This window comes from Eptesicus fuscus, chromosome 3, assembly GCF_027574615.1.
Source record: "Eptesicus fuscus isolate TK198812 chromosome 3, DD_ASM_mEF_20220401, whole genome shotgun sequence".
Taxonomy (NCBI): Eukaryota; Metazoa; Chordata; class Mammalia; order Chiroptera; family Vespertilionidae; genus Eptesicus; species Eptesicus fuscus.
This window is the reverse complement of record NC_072475.1, coordinates 41,673,334-41,697,794: the sequence shown is the minus strand read 5'-3', so window position 1 is coordinate 41,697,794 and position 24,461 is coordinate 41,673,334. Positions and strand designations below refer to the sequence as shown.

Genomic DNA, 24,461 nt, shown 5'->3' with positions numbered 1-24,461 from the left:
CTCGCCGGCTTCCTCCTCGGGGGAGCCGAGCGGAGTGGGCAGAGGAGAGCGGACCCAATCAGGGGGCTCGGGCGGAGGGCGGGGGCGCGGCACCCGGGAGGCTCTCCCACGGTGCGGGCTGCGGGCGCGAGTTTCCTGCACCCCCCGGCGGCGTGGGTCGCGGCGAAGCCCAGCCCGGCTTGCCCCTCCGCCGCCACCCCGCGCGGGGGTGATGGTGTGCTGCTGCTGCTGCTGCTGCTGCTGCTGGTAGGTCCCCCCGGATTCAGTTCCAGGGGTGCAAGACCACTCCAGGAAGTGCTTCCCGGCGCCTCGCCTCGGTCGTGAGGTGAGGACACGTCCTCAGATGATCCACTGTGAGCCAGAATCCACAGGAGTGTCCTCCTGGAGCTGTTTTTCTCGCTCAAAGTGCTTAATGCACACCTCTAGACAAAAATCAGAAGAATGTAGATGTCTTCGGAAGGAGAGGGTTAACTAAATCCTTTCTGTGTCTGGTTTCTCGTTCCTCGGATGCTCTAGCCGTCTTCCAGAACAAACATTATCACTTAGCAAACGTCATCATTTAATATTACCATTAACATTTTGAACAACTTTTTCATTGTGCAGATTTCTGAACATGAGAGAAAACGAAAGACTAACCCACATCAAGTAAATTAAAAAGCTTTGTGTTTCTTATTGTAAAAGGAACAAGACAGGTAATGGGTTCACAGTAGGTTACTGAATCCGAGTTTGAAATTGTCGTTACAGTATTGTACCTGTTATTTCAAACTAAATTTTCCAGATGGCTTATAACTGCTCTCTGTAAGCCCTTTAGCTTATTTTGAGCCATACAATTATTTTTTTAACTAGTAGCCCGTTTGCACGAAGATTCGTGCAATAGACCTTCATTCACCTGGCTGCCTGCACCGGGGACCCAGGCCTTGGATGTGGCCACCGCCTTCTGCCTTCTTTCAGGGTCAGGGCTTGGCCCCAGGCGGTGGCCTAGGCCACACCCCCACGTCCCTGCAATGGTTTCCTGGTGGGCACGGTTGGTGGGCGTGGCTTGGGCATAGCGAAGTTGTGGTCAATTTGCATATTTGTCTATTATAAGGTAAGATATGTATTACCCATAGAATGACTCAGCACTGCTATTATCCACTCAGATTATAGTGCCATATGCATGTCACAACACAGACAGAAATATTTATATAATGTGATTTATAAGGGGTTCACTGACAGGGACCCGTAAGGAAACTGACTCATTGTTAGTGCTGTGCAAATCACCTCCCTTCTTAACCTATGCAAAATAAAATCCTGACAGTAATTTCACATACATTCTTCCCATCTGTCATATGTGTATGTCATATTTATGGGCAAATGTTCAATTACCTTTATATTCCTTTCAGGCCATGTGGAGCCAGGCCCACATAGGTCCATGTGTTAGCCCAAGAGCCTTCCACATGCACAAGCACGGAGGACTGTTCCACAAGAAATACAAAGTAACCAGAACATTGATATATACACGCAAGTCGCATATTCCTATCATCCTATATGGAAATAGATGCCCCAGGCAGGTAAATAATTTCCAATGTAAGTCAGGAGATTGATGAGCGGGAGGCGGAGAGATGGGGTGGATGAAAGATGAGGATGAACAGAGGGGCCCAGAACGTCTGCCCGGGTGCCCACTGTACACACCACACAGGGAAGGGACCAGCAGTCTGGGAGGCTCCTTGGTTCATGTGGGAGGATTGCCTACCCCAGGCTGGCTCCCCATCCCACCCCAGAGGGGGAGAAAGAGAATGATAGGCTTGATGGGTAAGAACAGAGCACTCAATTTATTTAATTGGGAGGAAGTGCGTGAACATTTTGAAATTAACTAGAAATAAGATTAGATGAGAGTGGTGACGCTGATTTAACCATCTCAAAGAAAGAAGACAGGGTCGCCTTGCCCTCTTTATCCACAATCGCTGCTGGTGAACAAAAACCACTAGGATCGGGAATTTGCTTCGCAGAGCACTAGAGAACAACAGAAAGTACTGGAAAAAATGAGAGGAATTGCAATTTGCATGTTAGATTTAGAAAGAATAAGATAAGGCAGAGAAAGGGCAGAGGAGAAACAGATGTGGGAGACAGGACCAGAGAATAAGGCAGAAGGGCATGTCTCACAACTTGTTGGGAAAGAAGACTTGAACCCCAAGTACAAGAGAATCTAGGAGATGGTGGGAGCAAGAGACCGGAGAAAGAAGCATGCCTTACTGAAATAATGGAGAAGCAGTTTTGATGGCTGACTAGCTTCGCGCCTAACCCCACTGAAGCACAGAGCCAGGGTTGCCTGGTTCGGGTAATTTGTACTTTCTGGACTCTGTTAGGTAGGAGATGCCCTCACAGACTCTGCATTGGCCCTGTCCTACTCAGACACACCACAGGCTGTGTTCTAAAATGGTGAGTGTTCATGCAAGGCCTGAGCTGCGAGAGGGATGGGCTGGAATCCTGACCTTCCGGCCGGCCACAGGATCTGGGCAAGTGACCCACCTCTGTACACCGCACGGCCATTCCTGCCTGGAAGGGTGCAGTGAGGACTGACTGCAATAACCATTACATGCGCGAAGGGCCGAGCTCAGCAATCCTCAGGGGATGGGTGGACACCGTTTTCTGCCACCTCGGCTGCAGAAAACGCCTCTCACTGGTGAGCTGGCAGAGGCGCCTTCATGCTGCACCCCATCACCATGGCTGCAGAAGGACCTGCTGTGTTTCACGTCTCTGTCAATACAGCATCGCCCCTTCACATAACGCACCATCTCTGGCTGCCTCCTCCTGTGCTGCCCGCCAGCCACTCCACCCAGTCCTTCTGGCTGGGCTTTCCTCCCACACCTGCTCCTTGGTGGTCTCGTCCGTGGCCTTTATCCCTGACTTGTTTTTCTATAGATTCTGAGCTCCACACGTGAATGTCTTCACTTACATGTGTCACACAAGTCCTAAGCTTGACACGTCTAAAATGCATGACCCAAACACGTGTTTGTGAAACGCTGACTGGATGGAACTTGACTGTCCGAAGGGCCAGAATCCTCTCCTCACCAGCGGGCCCAGCCCAGGGCGTTGCGCGTCAGTAACGGTTGGCACTGTGTCGCTGTGTAAATTGTCTGCGGATCTGTTCCCCGCTCTTCTGAGAGGCCTCAGACCTCCTGAGGGAGGAGCCCACGTCCTGCTCGTCTCCAGTTCCCAGGAAGAGTCCCCCACAGGCTCTGCACAGAGTGGACACATATGTACTGACGGTTGGTTGAGTTGAATGTGTGCTGAACGCTCCAACGGTCATCACACATTCAAATTTCCCTTCCAGGAAGCCCGTCCGCAGGACAATGGCCCCAGTGTGCTCCTCCCTGATGCCAGCAGCCCCAACGCTGACACTGGGGCACTCGCCCTCCCCCACAGTCTTGCCTCTGCTCCTGTGGTTTGGCACATTCCGCATCCTCCCTCCGTTCCAGGGCTTGGCCGCTGCATGAAGCCACACGGGTACACCTGGAACGGGGAGATGCAGGGAGCCCAGGACACAGACACTCACTGCAGGCCATGCTCACCCCACTGTCTTCCTTTCTCTCCTCTGCACGGGGCAGGGGCCTGCTGCACCGATCATCTCCTAATCACACACACGGCCTCTCTATGTGCCCACCTAACCTCAGCGGTGGCCCCGCACCGACAGGGGCAGCCTCGGAGAGGCAGGTCCTGGGGGCTGGGACCCACCTTGGTCCAGCAGAGCTGTGCTGTGGATGGGGTGGCCTCGCTGGGGGAGAGGTGGGGAGAGAGGACTGGGGTGGAGTGAGGTGGCACAGGTCTCCTTCCAGGCTGCACATGCCCAGGCAGCCCCAGTGGCAGTGGCCTGGGCCCACTCCCTGGCAGTGGTCCTGCCAGCATTTCTCTCCCCTCCCCACCTGCAGATCAGACACACACCTCACACTCCCAGGGCCATCGGGGTTCTGGGAACGTTTCCGGGGGCTGCCTCTAGCTGCATCTCCTGCCTCCTACAGGAGGGCACGGCCAACTTGAGTGAACGATGACATCTGTGCAGGGACGATACTGAATGTTGTTTGACTAGGGCTTATATTTTAAAAGACAGTTGGAATCAGCCTTGCCAGCTCTCTGACAGTTGTTATCAGCCTTGCCAGCTCTCTAAACTGAGCACAATGATTTGGGTCCTGTGATGGGGCGGTACTGAGAAAACAAGAACATTACAGCAGGTGCCCAGGAAATCGCACTGACCATGGCATGGAGGCTGCAGGCCTGGCCCAGATGGAACCACTTGTGTTTTACACTTAAGCTTGGTTGTGCCGATATTTTAAGGACAACTTAAAATAGAATTCTCTGTTTTCCTTTTCTTAATAGTTAAAAATGTCTAACTGTTCCTTGCCTGCTTTATGAAGCCTATGTGGTCCAAAGCCCACTCAAACCAGACAGATATAGGCCTACCTGAGATTTATATTGAGTTAATTATTTAAAACTAGAGGCCCGCACCCGTGGGGTCCCTCCGCCTGGCCTCCAGGCATCGGGCAAAACCGGCTCTCCGACATCCCCCGAAAGGGTCCCGGATTGTGAGAGGGCGGTTCTTGGGTGATGCACCCCAAATCGGGCTCCCTCCTCTCTGGCTCCAGGTGCGTCACCCAAGAACTGCAGCTGCCAAGTCACCGCAGCTCGGCAGCTCCTGCATTGAGCGTCTGCCCCCTGGTGGTCATTACGCGTCATAGCTACCAGTCGGCCGGTCGAAAGGTCGGGTTGTCATTTAGGCTTTTCTATAAGCAGACCATCGTTCGTTAAGAGCTAGAAATAGTTTTGCTGTACTGAGATTTTTGTTTCATGTAACAGTCCTTCTAAGAAGGCAACTCTCAAGTCCTTGATAAATCATTTGATCTGAAACAATATATTTCATCATGACTCAGTCTTGGTTGATCTGATGACCAAGGTCATAAAACCAAATATTAAACATTTTGCTATTTGAACCTGCAAGTACGGGGTTAAGGAATGCTGGAAAGAGAGAGAAATCTGAGAGATATGTTCTATTATAGTAAGTAAACAAACCTCTTGGGAGGAAAGGAATTAATAGGATAATAAGCTATATGCAGGGGAGATAAAGATACAAATAGGTCTGCAAAAAAAGAAAAAAGGTATACAGGGCAGAGAAAGCAGTGTGGCTCTTCCCAAGCTTTTTTATCTTTGACTATTTTATACATTCTTCTGTCTTTGGGATTTTCCTTTTTTTTTTTTTTCAATAGATTTCTTTTTATTTGCATGAAGTGGAAGCTTATTAACTGTTTCACAATTTCTTTTCTTTACTGAAGATTACTGAGTAATTTGGATACTCCTGATGGAGTTAGTACCATCAGTACCCTTTCCTATGAACTGAATGGATAATGGTTTTCCTCTCAGCAGTTTTCCATGAATTTCCTTGGTGTGCCAGCAATCTCTCGCACATCTTGTTATGTTTGGATTGAAGATGTGCCTGTGGACCATGGCTCTGAGACTTCAGACCAATTCCCTGAATCCTCAGAACACCCAGGGCCTGAGCCAGTTCCCCCCACCATCCCACCTGTGTCCTTCCTGTCACTGACGGAGCTACGCTGCAGAATATTGGGTGCTGCGTTAGTGGGCTGACATTCACTCTTGGCACATCAGTTCCCCCGCCGCTGGTTTTAAAGCTAGAAAGCCTATACTTGAACTCTTGCTGGCAATGCCTAGCCAGCAGTTTGATCTCAATCAAATCGCTTACTGCTGTGAGTCTTAATTTCCTCCTCTGTGAAATGAGAATAACAATTAGTACCTACTATTACTCACAGAATTGGCATCTGTCTGTTCCTGAAATCTGTCATTCATCCATCCCATACATTTATTGGGAATTTACCTGCTTGGAAGTCATGGGACAAGGATGAATAAGACAGGACATCTGTCCTGGACGAGCTCTTTATCAGGTGTTGGATGGCTCAAGGAATATAACAAACACATTGAAAAAAAGACACCTTACTTCACACCCAATGGGCTGGCTATTATTTACAAAATGGAAAAATAGTAAGTGTTAATGAGGATGTGGAGACATTAGAACCCTGGTGCACTGATGGTAGCACTACAAAATGGTACAGCTGCTTTGGAGAACAGTATGGTGGTTTCTCAAAAAGTTAAAAATAGAAATACCATGTGATCCAGCAAGACCATTTTGGGGCCTCTATTCCAAAGAATTGAAAGCAGGGACTCAAAAAGAGGCTTGCACAGCAATGAGCATAGCAGCATTATTTGCAATCGACAAAAGGTGAAAGCAACCCAAGTATCCACCACCAGATGAGTGGGTAAAAACCATAGTGGTATATATAAATAATGAAATATAGCCTTAAACAAGGATGACATTTTGACACATACTACAATATGAATAAACCCTGAAAATATTATGCTAAGTCAAATAAGTCAGACACAAAAGGACAAATGTTGTGTGACTAGAATAGGCAAATTCCGAGAGACAGAAAGTAGAATAGAGGTTACCAGAGGATGGGGGCAGGGAGGAACGGGGAGGTTAGTGTTTAATGATTACAAACTTTCAGTTTGGGATGATGGAAATGTCCTGGTAATGGTTACACCACATTGTGAGTGTACTTAGTACCACTGAATTGGACACTTAAAAATTGTTTAAATGGTTTAAGTTTTGTGTCATATATATTTTTGCAACAATTAAAAAAAACCTTTATAATGCCTAACGTTACACAAATGCAGGATTGTTAACTTGAATTAGATTAATGGGATTGTGTTTATAATCAACCCCTCTTTTTTAAAAAATGAAGTATGCATGAAATTACTTTGTCATTCTCTATTATGTGATACTGAAGAGCAAGCATCCATCAGATAAACTTTAATAATAATTTATTTGTACCCCATCCTCTTCCAAAAACAATTTGAGGTAATTACATTAGAGTAATGAGATAAAATCTAATTAACGTAAGACAAAATATAGAAACAGATACAAAAGTGGAAAAGCATGAACAGCTACTGAGCAAAACTGTTAGCCTTCCAGGAACCAGGGAACTATTCATATTCATCAGACCTTTTATAAATGCTTAAAATATCATTGGCTTCAGCATGATCATTGTATGAGTCAGAGCAATGATTTTCAACCTTTTTCATCTCTTGCTACACATAAAGTAATTACTAAAATTCTGCAGCACACCAAAAAATATCTTTTTTGCCCATCTGACAAAAATAGGTATAATTTTGATTGATTTACAAAATAATAATAGTAATTACCTACTCTTTGCTTTAAAGTGACTTTAAAAAAAAATCAGTATCTGCCCTAGCTGGTTTGGCTCAGTGGATAGAGCATCAGCCTGCAGACTGAAATGTCCCGGATTCTATTCTGGTCAAGGACACATGCCCGCGTTGTGGGCTCGATCCCCAGTGGGGGTGTGCAGGAGGCAGCAGATCAATGATTCTCTCTCATCATTGTTGTTTCTATCTCTCTCTCTCTCCCTTCCTTTCTGAAATCAATAAATATATATTTAAAAATCAGTATCCATATTTGTATATGAGGATTTCTGGTACCAAAAATGAACCAAGCAGACACAATCTTATTATTCGATGTGACCAATACAATATATATTTATGGTCAAAGACAGGGCATTCACACCAAGTGACTATTGTTGTATTGGCTGTTGTAATTTTTTTATTTGACAATCTAAGGGAAAAAAGTCAGTGCCCCTGACTAAATAGTCAGGTATTGCATGTTTTCAAAATTCTTGCAGCACACCAGGTGAAAATTGCTGGTCCACATAAAGTGTTCTTTGTTGTTACCATGTACAGTTTGGGGAATTTATGGAAACAGAAGAGGGATGTAAAACTAAGTCTGAACCTATTCTGTGCTTAATGAAACAGGCTCTTGGAGAGACACCTGCCCTGCTGGCCAAATCAACCTCCCAACACCTTCCCCCGGGCTCCTGCATCAAGTCTGCACGGTAGCCTGGCTTGACAGCATCCCCCCCATCTGGGCTCACCCTGCCCTCATGCTCCCCCTCCAGACCCTTGTCCCAGCAGCCTGGTTCCCACAAGGCCCCAGTGTAGCCAGGATCCTACACATGGAATCCTTCTTCCTGTCTTTATGGCCAAGTCCTCAGCTCTTACTGAGGATGGTTCAGATTTCCCCTTCTCTGAGACCTCTCCAGCCAGGTTGAGTCCCCTTCTCCTTGCACTCTTCTCTGTACCTGCTTGCTCTCTACTCTCTGGTATCTTATCACACTGACCTGGAGTCATTGGTTTCTTGTCTTTGTCACTAGACTAAGAACTGACTGAGGCCTGGGATTATGGTACATTTCTCTAGCTCAAGTGCCTATTTTGGTGCCTGGGTCATAGTAGAGAGCCAATAAGTACTTGGATCTAATTATTTTTGCCTGTGAAACAATGATGAGACTGTAGTACTAAATTCAGCTGAAGCTGTTAAAAAAAAGTTTTCATGGAAGAAGGAGGATTGAAACTGAGTTTTCAAAAATGATTACAATTTTGAAGGGAGTATAAAATAATGACAACACAGGAATAACTAAAGGAGGAAAAGTGGCTAAAAGGAGTGGATCAGATCAGTATTGCTCAACTGAATAGCAGAACATCTGTACTAGAATCATCTGGGGTGCTTGTAAAGTTACAGATTCCACCTGTCACTGCCATCCACCACTCCTCATTCTGAGTCTGTAGGTCTGGATTTATCTTTAGTGCAAGAGTCTTATCTTGTAAATGGAAAGTCTTGAAATCTTGGAGGGACTGTTGGCAGTTGTGGGCACTTGAGAGCCATTTTAAGCCTTTAAAGAGGGAGAATGGAGGCGCGATGGAAATGGAGTTTTGGGAAGGGCATACATAGACTGGTGGTTTGTGAAACAGATTGACGAGAACGAGTTCTCAGAGGCAAGGATGAGATGTTAGGAGTGCACAAAAGTATTTAAGAAAAGAGGAATGCTGAGTTTGCTCCATACTGGCAGCACCAGAAGTAGAGAGGAAGCATGCTGAGAGATGAAATGATGAGGCTTGGTGACAGACTGAATATAAGCGATAATGGAAGGATGGAGTTTGAAATGACAACTGTTTTGGGGACCTTAGGAAAATGGCAGACCCACTGATGTGCATGCTCTTGCTATCTAATGAGTTCTATTTCAAACATGAGGTGAATGAGGTGTCTGGGAGGCAGCCAGGTGAAGATGTGGCTTGCAACATGGACTTGGGTGTGACCAAAGGTCTGGGAGAAAGATAAGGATGTGGGAAAGCCAAAAGCATGAGGGAAGAGGAAGGAAGGAAGCCTGGAAACCTGAGTTCAGACCTTTGGGGAACAGCAGTGTTAGACAGGAGGCAGGTGAAGCAAGGAAGCAACAGAGAGATGTATAAAGAGAAACCAAAGGAAGAGAAAGGTTTAAGAAGGTGAACATCCATTATGTCAGAATTTGAGAAGGATAAGAACAGAACTTCCAAATTTGGCAAAGACAGTAAAAAGTGAAAATCTGTAATACTTGCCAATGTATGTAATGTGATCTATCATCTATAATAATAAAAGTGTAATATGCTAATTAGACCAGACAGCCAAACGACCTTCCAGACATCATTCCGGATGAAGCTGCGGTGGCGGAGGCCAAGGCAGAGGCAGTTAGGGGCGATCAGGCAGGCAGGCGAGCAGTTAGGGGCAATCAGGCAGGCAGGCAGGCGGATGGGTGGTTAGGAGCCAGCAGTCCCGGATTGTGAGAGGGATGTCCGAATGCCAGTTTAGGCCTGATCCTCCAGGACATCCCCTGAGAAGTCCTGGATTGTGAGAGGGTACAGGTCAGGCTGAGGGACCCCTCCCCTCCTGTGCACGAATTTTGTGTCCCAGACCTCTAGTATTAGGTATAAATGAAAATTGATGATAAATTGTGTTTACAATTAATGAGCAAAAATATACTTCTGACAAACTGGTTCCCAAAAGGATACTCTTCTATTGGAGAGCCGGGACATTGGGGAAGGCCAGTAAGAGGCAGGGAGGATAAGGAGCTAGGGTTAAAAGGTGGAAAAGATTACGATGCATGGACAAAGAAAAACTTATCAGGAAATCCTAACATGTACGTACTTCAATGATCTTGCTCACCAAATAAGATTGCATTCATTATTTTAAAAGGTTCCATCCTTGCCCCTTGGTTATGGTATCATCTGAGACAAACATGAGGTGTCAGATAGCCAAATATGGTTCCATATTTGAAGGTAGCATAAAACAAACAATCATGCCTCCATTTCTTCCCTAATGTCCAGGGTAGGAGGTGGGGACAGATCCCCTTTTAAATGTAAAACAAAGAGCCGGAATGTGCAGGAGTGTAGAGTGCATTAGTGCCGGCTGATCCAGCAGGTCAGCCCCACCTCTGGGTAGATATCCATCAGAACTTAATTGCTTGAGGTGTTTAAAGGTTTTAAATTACTTGGGAACTCCCAGTGTTTTCTGTTCTTCATCTATATATGTATACTTGGTGACTTTTGGTGTTCAATCCTTGAGAGTCTTTTTCTATGATCAAAGATATGTGCTTTGGAATAATAAAGCAGGCAATCATCAGGTAGAAACATAAAATTTCTCCCATTCTATCCTTATTTGAAAGGAAAACAAAGGAGAGTAAAGGAAAAAGAATGGCTAACAGTGACCCGAGGATTATTGTTATTTTTAACTTGAACTCAAATGTAGGTGGCCAGTGTTCAGGGGACTTCTTATCATTGGAGTTTTATCCGTTGCACTCACACAAGTAAAAAGAAGTAGTGACCCAGCCAGCATGGCTCAGTGTTTGAGCATCAACCTATGAACCAGGAGGTCACAGTTCAATTCCTGGTCAGGGCACAGGCCCAGGTTGTGGGCTTGATCCCCAGTGTGGGGTGTACAGGAGGCAGCCAATTAATAATTCTCTCTCATCATTGATGTTTCTATCTCTTTCTCTCCCTCTCCTTTCCTCTCTGAAATCAATAATTAAAAAAATAACAAAATAAAAAACAAACAAAGAATAAAATGAAGTAGCTGGATGTGATCCATGGTCTGTTCTCCAAACTATAACCTGGGATATAACCTGATGAGGGATTTTTTTTTCTTCCAAGTTGTGAATATTTTTTTGTGTCAAATTCTTAAAAACTCCTAAGAGTCTCTAAGTTCTTACATAACTGTTGGGCAATAATTTGGATTCCTGCTCACCACCTAGTTATTTCTACCTTTGGACTTCATTTAATCACCAATTCATCCTTAAACGGACTTGCCAAGTCGCCTAAGCCCAGTGCTTCATGAGGGCATGAGAGGCTGGCTGTAAATCTGGTTTTCTGTGAATGCTTCACTGTTGCTGTGGTTCTACTTGATGTCATAGCTCATAGAAATAGATTGGTATCAAGGCCTGTGTTTCCTTCTGACAATCATTTCAGGATGATTTATAAAAAGCGAGGAAACCTCTGATTCAGTGACTGTTTGCTAAGTATGATCTTAAAGTAACTTTCTTGGTAGTCTTTCTCCTTGAAATCGTATCCTCTGTCAGTGACTGTCCTTCATCAGTCTTGTCTTATAACAAGCTTTTATAAATAGATACAAAGATTGTCATTTTAAAAATAACTGTTGAGCTCTAAAATATGTAAATTGTGGGATTTATATATAGCCTTCAAATAGGGTTTACATATCATTACCTCTAGTTACACTCATTTTAAGGTGCCATGTAAGCCATTCCTTCAATTATAAAAGTGGTAAATGTTTAAAGTTTTTTAATCTAATATTGTAAAAAAAAAAAAGTGTAGAGTAAAATGAAGAAATTCTCCTTCCCTGTTTTTCAGCTTTCAGTACCACTCTCCCAAAGCAATCACTATTGACAGTGTCTTAAGTTTCTTTGTATGAATTTTCTAAGCATATATAGTTTTACATATATGTATGCGTGTACACTCATTTTTATGCAAATTGCACACTATGCATACTTTTCTGCATCTTGATTTTTTAAATTCACTTAAAATGATTGTCAGATCAGCATTATTCAATTGACTTCGTTCTTTTAAAAACTGCATGGCATTTCCTCATAGGTATGTACCATAATTGATTGACAAGCATTTAAGTAATTTCCCACATATATCTGGTTGTTGCTGTTGCTCTCATAACAAACAATACACATTCTTAAAAGTGGAATTACTGAGTCAAGGAGCTCGCGTTTTCGATGTGACGAGCTATTTCTAAGTTATTGCGCACGGATGTACACTCCCGCCAGTACTGTCTGAGAGTGTTTCCACACCCTCATCTATCGGTCTTCCTTTGAGATTTGAAATTTCTGCCATGTTAGTAGTTGAAAATTATTGCTTCTTTTTACTATGTCTTTGTTAGGTTCGTGTGCACTGAGCGTTTTGGGTTTTTTTTTCTTTTTTTCTTTTCTTTTTTTTTTTTTTTACATAAGACTAATAGCTATTTGTGTATTTGTGTGAATTTCCTAAGTCATGTTCTTTATTTGTCTCTTGCCATGTCCATTTTATGAAAGGAGAAGAAACCATTCACTAGGCTAGGTTACCGTTTAATAGATAACCGCCGACAGTTCACAGGAAACCATACGTGTGCATACGCTACTCGTGAACACTTGTACAAACACTGACTGACTCACGTGGAGGCCTGAGAGAAAGCCTGGGAAGGAAGTGTGGCCTCACAGCCTGAGAAGAGAGAGAAAACAGTCTGTCTAGAGGTAGATGTGGGAATCTAGCCTCACTCCATTCGTGTTCTATTGCTGCATAAAAATGGCAGAAACTTAGCAGCTCCACTCACAGTTTCCCTGGCACAGGCGTCCGGGCACAGTATGACCGGCTTTCTGCCCAGGTCCCACAGATTAAAATCAAGCCATTGGCTGGCTGTGCCCAGTGTCCTAGGTTCACGCCATTGTATTTGCAACTCAGTTGCTTGCAACCATAGGACTCAAGTCTCTGTTTCCATGCTATCCATCAGCTAGAGGCCACGCCCAGCTCCTAGAAGCTGCCTCTGCTCCTGGCCACGCGTCCCCTCCAAAGCCAGCAAAGGAGAATCTCCCTTATGTCACCTCCTCATGCTTCCAAGCTCTCTACTTCTAGACCCAGAGCTAGAGATTTCATGGGATAAGGTCAGCTGATTTGCAACAAATCAGAATGGCAAAATCGCATCTGAGCAGCACCTAAATTAGTGTTTGATTGACTGCCTGGGAGAAGGTCTGTGTATAGCAGGGGCCAGGTATCTTGCAGATCATCTTAGAATTTTGCCGACCTCACTCCCCACCTGCTTTCCTCCAGGGAAGCAGACGGAGCTCAAGTCATTTGGCTGAGGAAATCAATCCCCCTGAAACATCGAATGCCAGAAGAAGGGGGCATAACTGGCATCTATCTAACCCGGTGCACAAAATACACCCAAGTGGGTGAAAGATCCAAGTGAGCGATGAAACAGAAGAAAGCTAGAGCTAAAATCTAGGAAACTACATATACAACATAGGGGTCAGGCAAACTCTCCTGACCAAGGATCCAAACCAGGCATTTCCTACTCCACCATCTGCCCTCTTGACGCCCACACTGTAGCCCACCCGAGGACAAGTCAATCGCTAGCTGCACACCCGGGTTTTGAATCCTCCGACCTTGCCATTTCCTCTAACGTCAGTCTGATCAGAGTGTGGTTTTGTGAGCTGTTGGCCTTGGGTAGTCCATACAACAGGATGAATTGACTAAGTAAGTGAGCCACTAAGAGGAAGTATTGATGAGCATTATTCTAAAAGAATCCTAAAACATTGTTCCTCCCCCCTCTCTTTCATCTTCCCACCTGCTGCTGTGATTCAGGTGCCTTATACGTGACTTGCTTGAGACTGAAAAGGTTTATATAAAAGAAATGAAGAGCATAATTGATGTAAGTAGATTGGGGAGGGGGATGTTAAACATGTATTCAAATTGAAGAAATTTTGTTACACAGAGAATCAAAATAGTTGCCATGTGTCTCTGGAATTCCCCCCAAGGTTTTAGGTCTTATAATATTGCAAGTGTTTTTCCAGCTGGAATAAGCACATTCTTATGACTATTGATCCATGTAACTAAATACCTTCTAAAGGATTGTGCCACTTCATACTGATTCTGGTACTGCTCAACCAGGTTCACCATATGCTTGCCAAAAAGTGGATATGGTCATTGACATGTTTTTGATAATTTAATAAGAGAGAATTGTTTCTCATTGTTTTAAGTAGCACATTTTTCTTACTAGTGAAGGGCATAATCTTGAGGAGTAAATTATGTGTACAAAATTATAATATAATCTTTTTACCATAAAATATCAGAAAACCAAATATCCAATTAAAAAGGGAAGGAATGGTTAATCAAGTCTAACATACATGCTAATTATTTTGTAACAGTTAAATAATAATGAAATATTATTCAACTGTTATAAATAATTATTTTGAATAATTTGTAGCAACACTGAAAAATGCTTACAAGATTACATTAAAAACCATATATGTAGAAATTTACAAGCAGACTTTAAAATATATGTGGCAAAACAATGCAATTTATTTATGTGTGGTGATTATAACGACATAAAATAAGCTTCTAAAAGTCATGCAGGAAATATAATAAAATGATAGTAATTGCAACAGGTCATAAAATGATAGGTAAGTTTTTAAACATGTATTTGTTCTTCTTGTAAAAATGCCTTTTTATTATCATTCCCAATAAACCATCTTCTTCTGAAGATGGACTGATGGAGGAAAATAATATCAAAAGAATCTGATGAAATGGCTTTCAGGAGATATGTGTTCTATATTCCCCAATGATTTTATGAAAGTTGTGTTCCCTGGAGTAGCGAATTCGGATCATCTTTCCTATGTTCTATCTGTAAAACCTACCTTGTTTGCGCCTCTGCAGGGATATATCACTCCAATGGATTATATTTGGCTGAAGCATCTGATTCCAGACGTTCTTCAGAACAACAAGGACTTTCTCTTTGGGAATATTAGAGAACTTTACGAATTTCATGACAGGTACACAATCATTCAAATTATCAGGAAAAAAATGGAAAGTAAGAGAAGGCTGGGAATCAGACCGATGGAATTTGGCCGTGGAAGTACTTAGATAGTTTCTGGCTTACGCAAGTAGTCCGGAACCCGCGGGTTGGGATGGGATGTGAAGGAGGGGAGAAGTGCCACAGGATCCCAGCGGGGGAGAGGGAAAAGACATTAATGGAGCCTGAACGAGGTGTCAGGCATCCATGTTGTATTGGTGCGTGTGCTCTTTTGCCAATGTATCTATTTGTGCATCAGCATTTATTGAGCACCTGCTGGGTGTCAGGCACTGTGTTCCGCATGGTCCACAAAGATGACCGTACCTATTATCAAAGGGCAGTGCTGGGACCTAGGGTGTCAGGAAATGCTAACCGGTCCAACAAGTTGTCCTTTTAGCCCGGGGCACTTTACATGCCGAGTTCTAGAGAAATGGAGGACAAAGGGACTTTGGAAATTATTTTCCAACCCTTGCATTTTGCAGATGAGTAAACCTCACTTCACTCACGGGAACGACCCCAAAATGACACATCTAATTTGCCGGAAGGGGAAAGAGCCTTGGTTGCTTCCTAACCACATCTTGTGTCGTCGATTGGTCTGTTGTCAAAACTGAAATGGAAATCTCATTTTCTGATACTTTCCCTGGGAAGTTACGTGGCCTCTCGTAACCTCGGGTTTCTGAAACCCCATCTTGCAAGGAGGTTTGGTGGAAGATGAAATGAGCTATTGTGTGTGAAGCGCTCGGCGTATGCCTCTCTCACAGGAAGCTCACGGTGATGGCGGTGATGGCGGTGGGCAGCAGCAACAGCAGCCGTTCTTATTAACGCTAATGGGCGGCAGGAGGCATCCGAGCATCCCGTCGGCAGTGGCTCGTGCTTAGAATTATCAGGGAATTTAATGTGGTTGTTTGAGGGAATCCTACCAACGTCACAGAATACACTTTTTTTTCTTCCAAGTCAGTGTGTTGACGATGAACCAAGAGCAACAAAGTGCAGAAAACAACATTTTTCTAGGCACCTCTTAAAACCTTATGTGATTTTACTTAAAAAAAATTTTTTTAATGCATGTAAATGTCCTTTAAAAAGCATTATTATACTTCTTCACCCCCCCTAGGACTTTTCTGAAAGAATTGGAAAAGTGCACTGAGAATCCTGAACTTCTGGCTCGTTGCTTTCTCAAGAGAGTAAGTCTGTGTTCCTAAACAATCAGAATAACTGTGTGATTCAAGTCAGCCCTTAATTTTCTGTGTAGGTGGCAAGGGCTAATGGCAAGGCCAATGGTCTGAAAACACATCTGCCTTTGGAATGTGAAGCAGAAGTCCGTTGCACAACTGCACGCGGTGTGAGACAAATCCAGTTTGACTGAGCTCACTCATAGGTGGGGGCCACTTATAAGCCTGGCTTCCGGCAAAGCCCAGTGAAATGAAAGACTGGCCCCCAGGCAACCCAAAGCAGCTGATCCTGAATAACTCCGCGTGACTAACCTAACTCTTTTAGGACCAGAATCACACTTACATTCCTCACTAGTTGTATTAGTTCTCTCAAGAGAAGTAGTACTGATGTAAAACTGAAAATCCCTGAAAATATATTGACTTTCATTTGATGTTTTATAGCATAGAGGGTGGTTAGGAAATGTTAACTCTATGGTGGCCTCTCTGACGTGTAGCATCCGATTTGTGAATTTCCTGTTCTACAACAACATTCGTCTGACGACCTCCCCTTCCCACCGCACAGCCCTCTTCCCATCAGGCTTCTCCGCCCCTGCTTTGTTTGGGCCAGTGGTGCTCCCTGGGTGCTGGCACCCACATGTTCCCCTCCCCGTAGGAGGACTGCAGATGATCCTGCTGCCCTCAGCTTCCCAAATCTTTCCCATTTCTTCTCTCTTAGCCATTCTTTTCCATCTCTTCCTTGTTTTGTTTTTTTAATTTTTTAAAATAATTTCAGAGAGGAAGTGAGAGATAGAAACATCAATGATGAGAATCATCGATTGGCTGCCTCCTGGAGGCCCCCTACTGGGGATCAAGCCCGAAACCCGGCCATGTGCCCTTGACTGGAATCGAACCAGGGACCTTTCAGTCCATAGGCTGACGCTCTATCCACTGAGCCAAACCAGCTAGGGCTCTTCCTTGTTTTTATTTTTTGTGAGTCTGAGACAACTGATCAAAGAACTTCCAAATTTTTAAGCCACCCAAATTATGACTGATGAGTTTAAGAGAAATACATTTGTAAACTGAGAGCAAGCAAACAAGAATCCCTAGGTTTCAAGGTATTGGACATCGTGGAAAAACAGAGCTTTCAGCCCCCAGAGCTCCTAACCAGCTTAGAAGGCCCCTCCCTCCATGGCCCTGCATGTGCTTTCCAAACATCAAGTGCTGGAATTCCAGGTAGCACACTAAAAACTGTTTTGTATTCAATCTCATTATTTCCTTTTCGAATTATTTTTACAGCATTATTAGTGTTTTTTCTTACTTTGCAACTTTGCACTCATCAAGTCACCAATGTGAAATCTAGTTTCATAGTTTAGAAATATTTTATAAATGCTTATATCATTACTAGAGGCCTGGTGCACAACATTCGAGCACTGGGCGGGGGGCGGGGGATTCCTCAGCCTGGCCTGCACCCTTTAGCAGTCGGACATCCTTAGCGCTGCCGTCCTGCCATTGCCGCTGCACTCGCCAGCCATCAGCCCGGCTTGTGGCTGAGGGAGCGCACTGACCACCAGGGGGCAGCTCCTGAATTGAGCGTCTGCCCCCTGGTGGTCACTGCAAATCATTGTGACTGGTTGATTGGTCAATTTGCATATTACCCTTTTATTATATAGGATTGCAAAGTCATTTACATTTTTTGAGTGAGAAAAGGACCAAATTCCTATGGCGGAAAAATGGGTCTAATCACATAAAAATTGTCTAAGTATGAGGAAATAGTCAGGGAGTTTCTAACTAAATATCTTTTCTTGGGTGAATTCCTCTCCTACAGTTATACCAGCTTTTTATAGTCCTCCATGTTGGGAGACACCTTAGAAATCATTAACCCAGAATGCAAACTCTGTATATAATCCTATATGATTATTGATGTTGGAGATAAAATTCAGGTAATAAATTCTTATCTTAAAATTGCAATTATCTAATCTTTGAGAATCCTAAGGGTATTAGCTACTGCTGTGAAAGACTTGTATTTGTTAGCCAATAAGGTGGGCCTATCATCCTTTATTTACTACTAGTGGTCCAGTGCACAAATTCGTGCACATTGACAGGAAATTAGTTAGAAGAAATATTTTAATATTGCTATTTGCCCTTTCTCTATAATAGAAGTATCAGAGATGAAAGAAAATTAGTAAAATGTACATGAAAATAATATATAAATTGATTAATAAAAACCAGTAACAACATGATATAATAACAAATATTTTCCATGAAAATTTTACTGTCAGAATCCTCGTTTATCATTAATTTTTTAAAATATGCCAGGTATTCTGGAAAATTTATATAATTTGGAAAAACTTTGCCTTTGCTACAACATCAAATACATTTTCCATCAGATGGTTTTTCATCAGAGAAATTTAGGGATAGGCAAAATTGACATGTAACAGTCATTCCACCACAACTGTGTTAGATAATTGCATCTTCATTTACCTCATTTTTGCTATGAAGGCAATTCCTACCAGTATAGGTAGTACTTGTCGATGACTATTCTCCAGACATATTCTGTCTACGATGTTGCTTTCTTTCGGCTTCAGAGGTACATTATGCCAATAGTTGTTCTTTAAACATATTCTGTTGACGACGTCACTTTCTTTCAGCTTCAGAGGTATGTTGTGCCAATAGCTGGTCTTCAGATACATTCTGTCGATGATGCCAGCTTCTTTCGGCTTCAGGGGTACATTGTAGCAATAGTTGGTCTTCAGACATATTCTGTTGACAATTTCGGCTTCAGAATGTCAACAAAAACGTGATGTCATTACCCAGCGCCCACAGACACCTTTTCCGGGCTGGGCTATGGGCCACATTTTACGCCATGGCAGTGTCAGCTGTGATTTGGTGAGGCCTGTGTCCCACTTGGGGAAAGCTGCCCCCGAGACCAAGCTCCGTGTAGAATATTATTTGTCAGTGGTTTACTTTGATTTCCTTTGCTCTCTGGAAAGAGCATGGGATGAGACTCAGGAAACGAAACTTCTTATCTAGATCAAGCTGCTAGCTGTAAGTCACTTAAACCCTTAGAGTCTCACTTTCCTCCTCCATACAACAGGCTTAATAATACCAACACGTAAAGTTGTTGTGGAAGTCAAATAAAATAATGCATACAGAAGGGTTCTACAAAGTAAAAAGTGCTGTGACAATAAGCTACTATTTATTGGGTACTCTGCATGTATCAGGCATTTGTTGAGAGGTTTCTATACATCATCTCATTTAATCTTACAACAACCATAGGAATTGACTGCTGTGGTGAGCCCACTTAACAGATGAGAAAACTGAGGTGTAGGAAGGTTAAATGACTAACCTCAGGCCATATAGTTTATAATTGACAAAGCCAAGAACTGAACCTGAACCATCCACCACCAGAGCCCACAGTCTTAATTCATAAGCAGTCGTGTCTCCCTGTGTGAATATGAGTTTTTGGTAGTAATTTTTTTAGCCTCCTGATTTATTCTATAAGGAGGTGAGGGGAATCGGGCACTTTCATATGCTGCTGGCTAGTGCACATCTCTTCTCTAAGGAATTTTGGACTGAAGAGCAAATTGAAGTCGATAGTTATATTTCGGTACTTGGCCTGTAATGTCCTGTGCTGTTGCTCAAAGTACAGACACATAACCAAGGTGAAGGTTTCAGGAACGCAGGTTTCAGCTCAGCTCCCATGTGGAGACCCAGGTCCATCCGTTACTGGGAGAATTGGGGAAAGGTGGCTGACTGTTACTGGGTGGGAAGCTGTATCTCCAAAGTCTCCTTCAGCTACTGAGAATCTTCTGGTGGTGAGTGTTGAAAGCAGCAAAACCTTAAATTCTTTTAGGAGCTAACAGTCAATGTCTTTGTGCTCTGACCGACCATTTGTAGATGAGATGCCTGAATCAATGTGTAATGTTGTATAAGCCTGGGCTTCAGGATGGCAGAAATGTGTCCCACCTCTCGTCTACTATGCTTTGGGAGCCACTGAGTTTAACAAATGCACTCAGCCGAGTGCCAGCGCACCAAACACACTCCACAGACAATTGTTGAGTGAATGCATAATGAATATGTTATTGTTAAGCTTTGAATTCTTATTCTAGTTCCTTAACCCCGTGGTCGGCAAACTGCGGCTCGCGAGCCACATGCGGCTCTTTGGCCCCTTGAGTGTGGCTCTTCCACAAAATACCACGGCCTGGGCGACTCTATTTTGAAGAAGTGGCGTTAGAAGTTTACATTTAAAAAATTTGGCTCTCAAAAGAAATTTTAATCGTTGTTCTGTTGATATTTGGCTCTGCTGACGAATGAGTTGGCCGACCGCTGCCTTGACCAGTCTGAACAGCATTTCTCAAGGGCCACCTCTCTTACTAAATGTGTGTGCGCGCACGCAAAGAGAGTACAAAAGACAGAGTTGCTATAGTTCTTGTAGTGAAATGACCACTTACAATCCATCGGGAGAGGGGAAGAGGTACAGAAATGGAACTCATTCACCAGAGCCGTGTGTTTAGAGTAGAAGAGACAGCGCTGACACAGTGAGGGGAAGAGAGCCCACACGCATGTGAAGGACATCACAAACTGGCCGTTAGCGGGAAGAGAGGGACGCGAAATCTGAAAGGAAGAAACCACGTGGGCCTCTCTGCCAGAGCGGTGTGGCTCTGTGGCAAGCACAGCGCCCATGGACCAGGCTCTCCTGATGGAGCAAAGCTGCAGCTGGCTTCACTGGCGTAGGGTGTCCTTCCCCTCTGGGATATTGGCAGATGTGTGTCCGCCTCATGCTCTCAAGGTCGCGCAAGCACTCGGATCGCTGCTGGTCTCTAGCTCTGAGATAGTTGAGTACCTTTTCCTTCTCGAATCTTGTGCTGCAGGTTGAAGGCGCTGACTAAGGCATAGCTTGCCACTTTGGGGCTTGCCCACACCATTTAGATCTGTGTGGTTTTGTCTGAATGGTCACATTTTCCTGCTGGGGTGTTTCTCTCGGTTGTTTTTTCATGGTTTTTTTTTTTTTTCCTAGAATTGGAGTCATGATTATGATAAATAGGAGAGAGTGTTCCGTTTTACCACTCAGTAAACACCTTTTTTTGGGGGGATGGGGGGAGGGAAAGAACTATTTAGGGGAGACATTGGTATTTTGAATAAAAAGCAGAGGAGAAACAACACAGATCAAGACCGACTCCTGTTCATGAACCTCCTGTAACTGCTCCCACAGCACTTTGTTCCCATCTGTATTTAGTACGTATGGCTGTGTATTGCCCCCATCCCCTCCATCACACACACACTCCAACGCAAGGCCACCTGACTGTGCATCCCCAGCTTCTCACGCATTGAAAAACCCGGGCTTGTTGGATGAATAAATAAACTGTATTATCCTATCCACTTCCTGAAAAATACCACCTGATTAATGTGTTTGAATTGTTTTTCCCACTCAGAAAGAAGATCTCCAGATATATTTTAAATACCATAAGAATCTGCCCCGAGCTCAGGCAATCTGGCAAGAATGTCAAGACTGCGCCTACTTTGGGGTAACGTTGAGATTATAAGGTCTCCCACAAACTGTTTTCTCTGAACAATGTTTATGTGCATCAAAAATAAATTTTTTTGTTTGTTTGTTGTAATTTTTTTTATTTGACAATCTAAGGGAAAAGAGGTCAGTGCCCTTGACTAAACAGTGAGATATTGCATATTTATTACTTTTTTTTAATTTTTTAAATTTCTTTATTGATTAAGGTGTCACGTATTTGTCCTCATCCCCCCATTCCCATCCCACACCCCTCCCCACGGATGCCCCAACCCCCTGTTGAACTTAACCATTGGTTAGGCTCATATGCATGCACACAAGTCCTTTGGTTGATCTCTCCCCTCTCCCCCCACCCTCCCCTACCCTTCCTCTGAGGCCCGATAGTCTGATCGATGCCTCCTTGTTTCTGGTTCTGTTCTTGTTCATCAGTCTATGTTGTTCATCATTTCCCCTAGATGATCGAGATCATGTGTCACTAGAGATATACTTATAAGAACCGAATGTGAGACGAGCAATAATAGTTATGCTGACAGGCAAATGAATCAGTCTGTAGTGAGTTTCTTTCTGGACCAACAGTTCTTTTGAGACCCAATTTCAATGTCCACCAGTTCCTTATGTGTACATGTCAGCACTGACCCCTCAGCTCTGGATGGTGGACAAATGGTGGTAATGCATGTCCGACTCCCTCTGGTTTGGTCTCGGCCGGACCCAGGGGCACGGCCTCACCCGGACTCAGGGGGCGCATAGCCTCACCTGGACCCAGGTGCGTGCGGCCTCACCCGGACCCGGGACCCAGCCTCACCCGGATCCAGGGGCACACGGCCTCACCCAGACCCGGGATCCAGCTTCACCCGGACCCAGGGGCGCATGGCCTCACCCGGACCCAGGTGCACTGCGGCCTCTCCCAGACTCAGGGGCGCGCGGCCTCACCCGGGCCCTGCATCAAAAATTTTTTAATATATTTTTATTGTTGATAGTATTATAGATATCTCCCATTTTCTCCCCTTCTCCCCCTGCCTCCCAGCCCCTATCCACCCCACCCCCAGGTCTTCACCACCCTATTGCCCATGTCCGTGGGCTGTGAATACAAATATATAAGTTCTTTGGTTTCTCTCTGCTTGTTCCTCCAACCCCACGTCGAGGTACGTCTGTCCCATGCCTCCATGCTCCGGGTCTTATTTTGTTGGTCAATTCATTTTGTTCATTATGCACCAAGTTTTTAAAGCTATCAAACGTATGAACTGGGCAGAGGCATTTGGCACTGGGACTTACATTTATTGAAAGTCTCTTCTATGCTGAAGTCGTACGTTGGAAGTTTGGATGCTGCCCTGGGTCTCTGTGAGCAGGTCTGCGAGAAGCCCGGTGCAGAAACCAGAGTCCTCTTCTAAGATGGTTTTTGAAAACAGAATTAAATCCAAAAGATTAGACATTGGGACTCTCTTGAATGATATCATAAGCCATCATGTATCCTCCAGACTCAAATGACCTCAGTGGGCCCCACCACGCCCAAACTCACAGACAGGCTGCCTCCTGTGTAGAAGGACCTGAAATGCCCCACTGTCTTCTAAGGGCTTGCCTTCTAAAAGAAATAAATGGCCCTGCTTCCCTAGTTGCCTATAAAAAATACCAGCCAAGTTGTCCCCTTCCCGCTTCCTTTCACTTCACTCGCTGCTCCTGAAGGACTGAGCAACTCAGTAGCATTAGGAAACTGGTCAACACCGATACCCCTCTCCTCTCGTCCATGAAGAGCCCACTCATTTTTTGTATTTATTTATTTTTTTAAATAAATCTTGATTGTTCAGATTATTACAGGTGTTCCTCTTTTTTTTTCCCCCCATAGCTCCCCTCCACCTGATTCCCCACCCCACCCCATGCCCTTACCCCCCCCCCCCGCCACTGTCTTCATCCATAAGTGTTAAGACTTTTGTCCAGTCTTTTCCCACACCCCTCAGACCCCCTTCCCCCTGAGAATTGTCATTTCTTGTATGTAAATGCCGCCACCTTTGTTCTCTCTGTGTGTGTGCTGTTTGTTTTGTTTGATGTTGTTTCTGTTTGTTTTTGAAAGGTATGCCAGCGCCAATTGGATCACAATCTCCCTCTTTTCAAGTATCTTAGAGGCCCAAGCCAGAGACTTATAAAATACCAGATGCTGTTGAAGGTAAAGCCAATGAGACAGTGCTTTTCTGTGTTGGGAAAACAGATGCATGCACTAAGGTGATCACGTGGAGAGTTGTGACTTTGTCTTCTGAGGTAAAGTTTCTGTCCGTGGAGCTTTTTCTGTCCTCCACGTCTAACGCGGCCCTCCTCAATGAGGGGGAAGACCAAGGAATCGTAGAGTCCAGAGGGACCTGGGAGCCTTCCCACACATATTGTTTACTTAATCCCGCAACCAGATGTGTCAGACAGGCTCTGGAGCATGAAGAAACCGAGGCTCGCGGAGGTTAAGCTCGAGTCCAATATTCCGCTCTCGGGAAAAGTTAGCTCTTTCATCTTTGCCTCGACAGCCCCAGCCTAGGCTTGCACTGGCTTTGTTGCTACCAACTGGGATTCCCGGACCTCTCAGGCCTAGGTCTTCTCATAGTGAATGAGGATACCAGACCCTCCTCCTCGCTGCGGAAAGCAGTGAGTGATGCGTGCAGAGAGCTCGCCCAGCGCTGAGCCCCATGAAGCTTCGTGACAGGTAGTGCTGTCTGATGCCTGGAGATGTCACGCCCGTGTGGGAATGAGGACGATGGCTCACTGCCTCCCAACATGCGTAGTAACTGTGAGCGAGTAATGACACAGCATCCTCTTAGGGCCTCGC

General features: G+C 44.5%; 1 protein-coding gene across 1 annotated transcript in view; it reads left to right on the top strand.

Moving 5' to 3' along the window:
• Positions 1-24,461, top strand: part of MCF2L2 (MCF.2 cell line derived transforming sequence-like 2) — a 149,675-nt gene that overhangs the window by 86,190 nt on the left and 39,024 nt on the right. Inside the window, 5 exon segments of the mRNA XM_028146668.2 lie at positions 13,783-13,849; positions 14,854-14,969; positions 16,101-16,170; positions 21,570-21,662; positions 23,724-23,816. Of these exon segments, the coding sequence (XP_028002469.2) occupies positions 13,783-13,849; positions 14,854-14,969; positions 16,101-16,170; positions 21,570-21,662; positions 23,724-23,816 (439 nt within the window).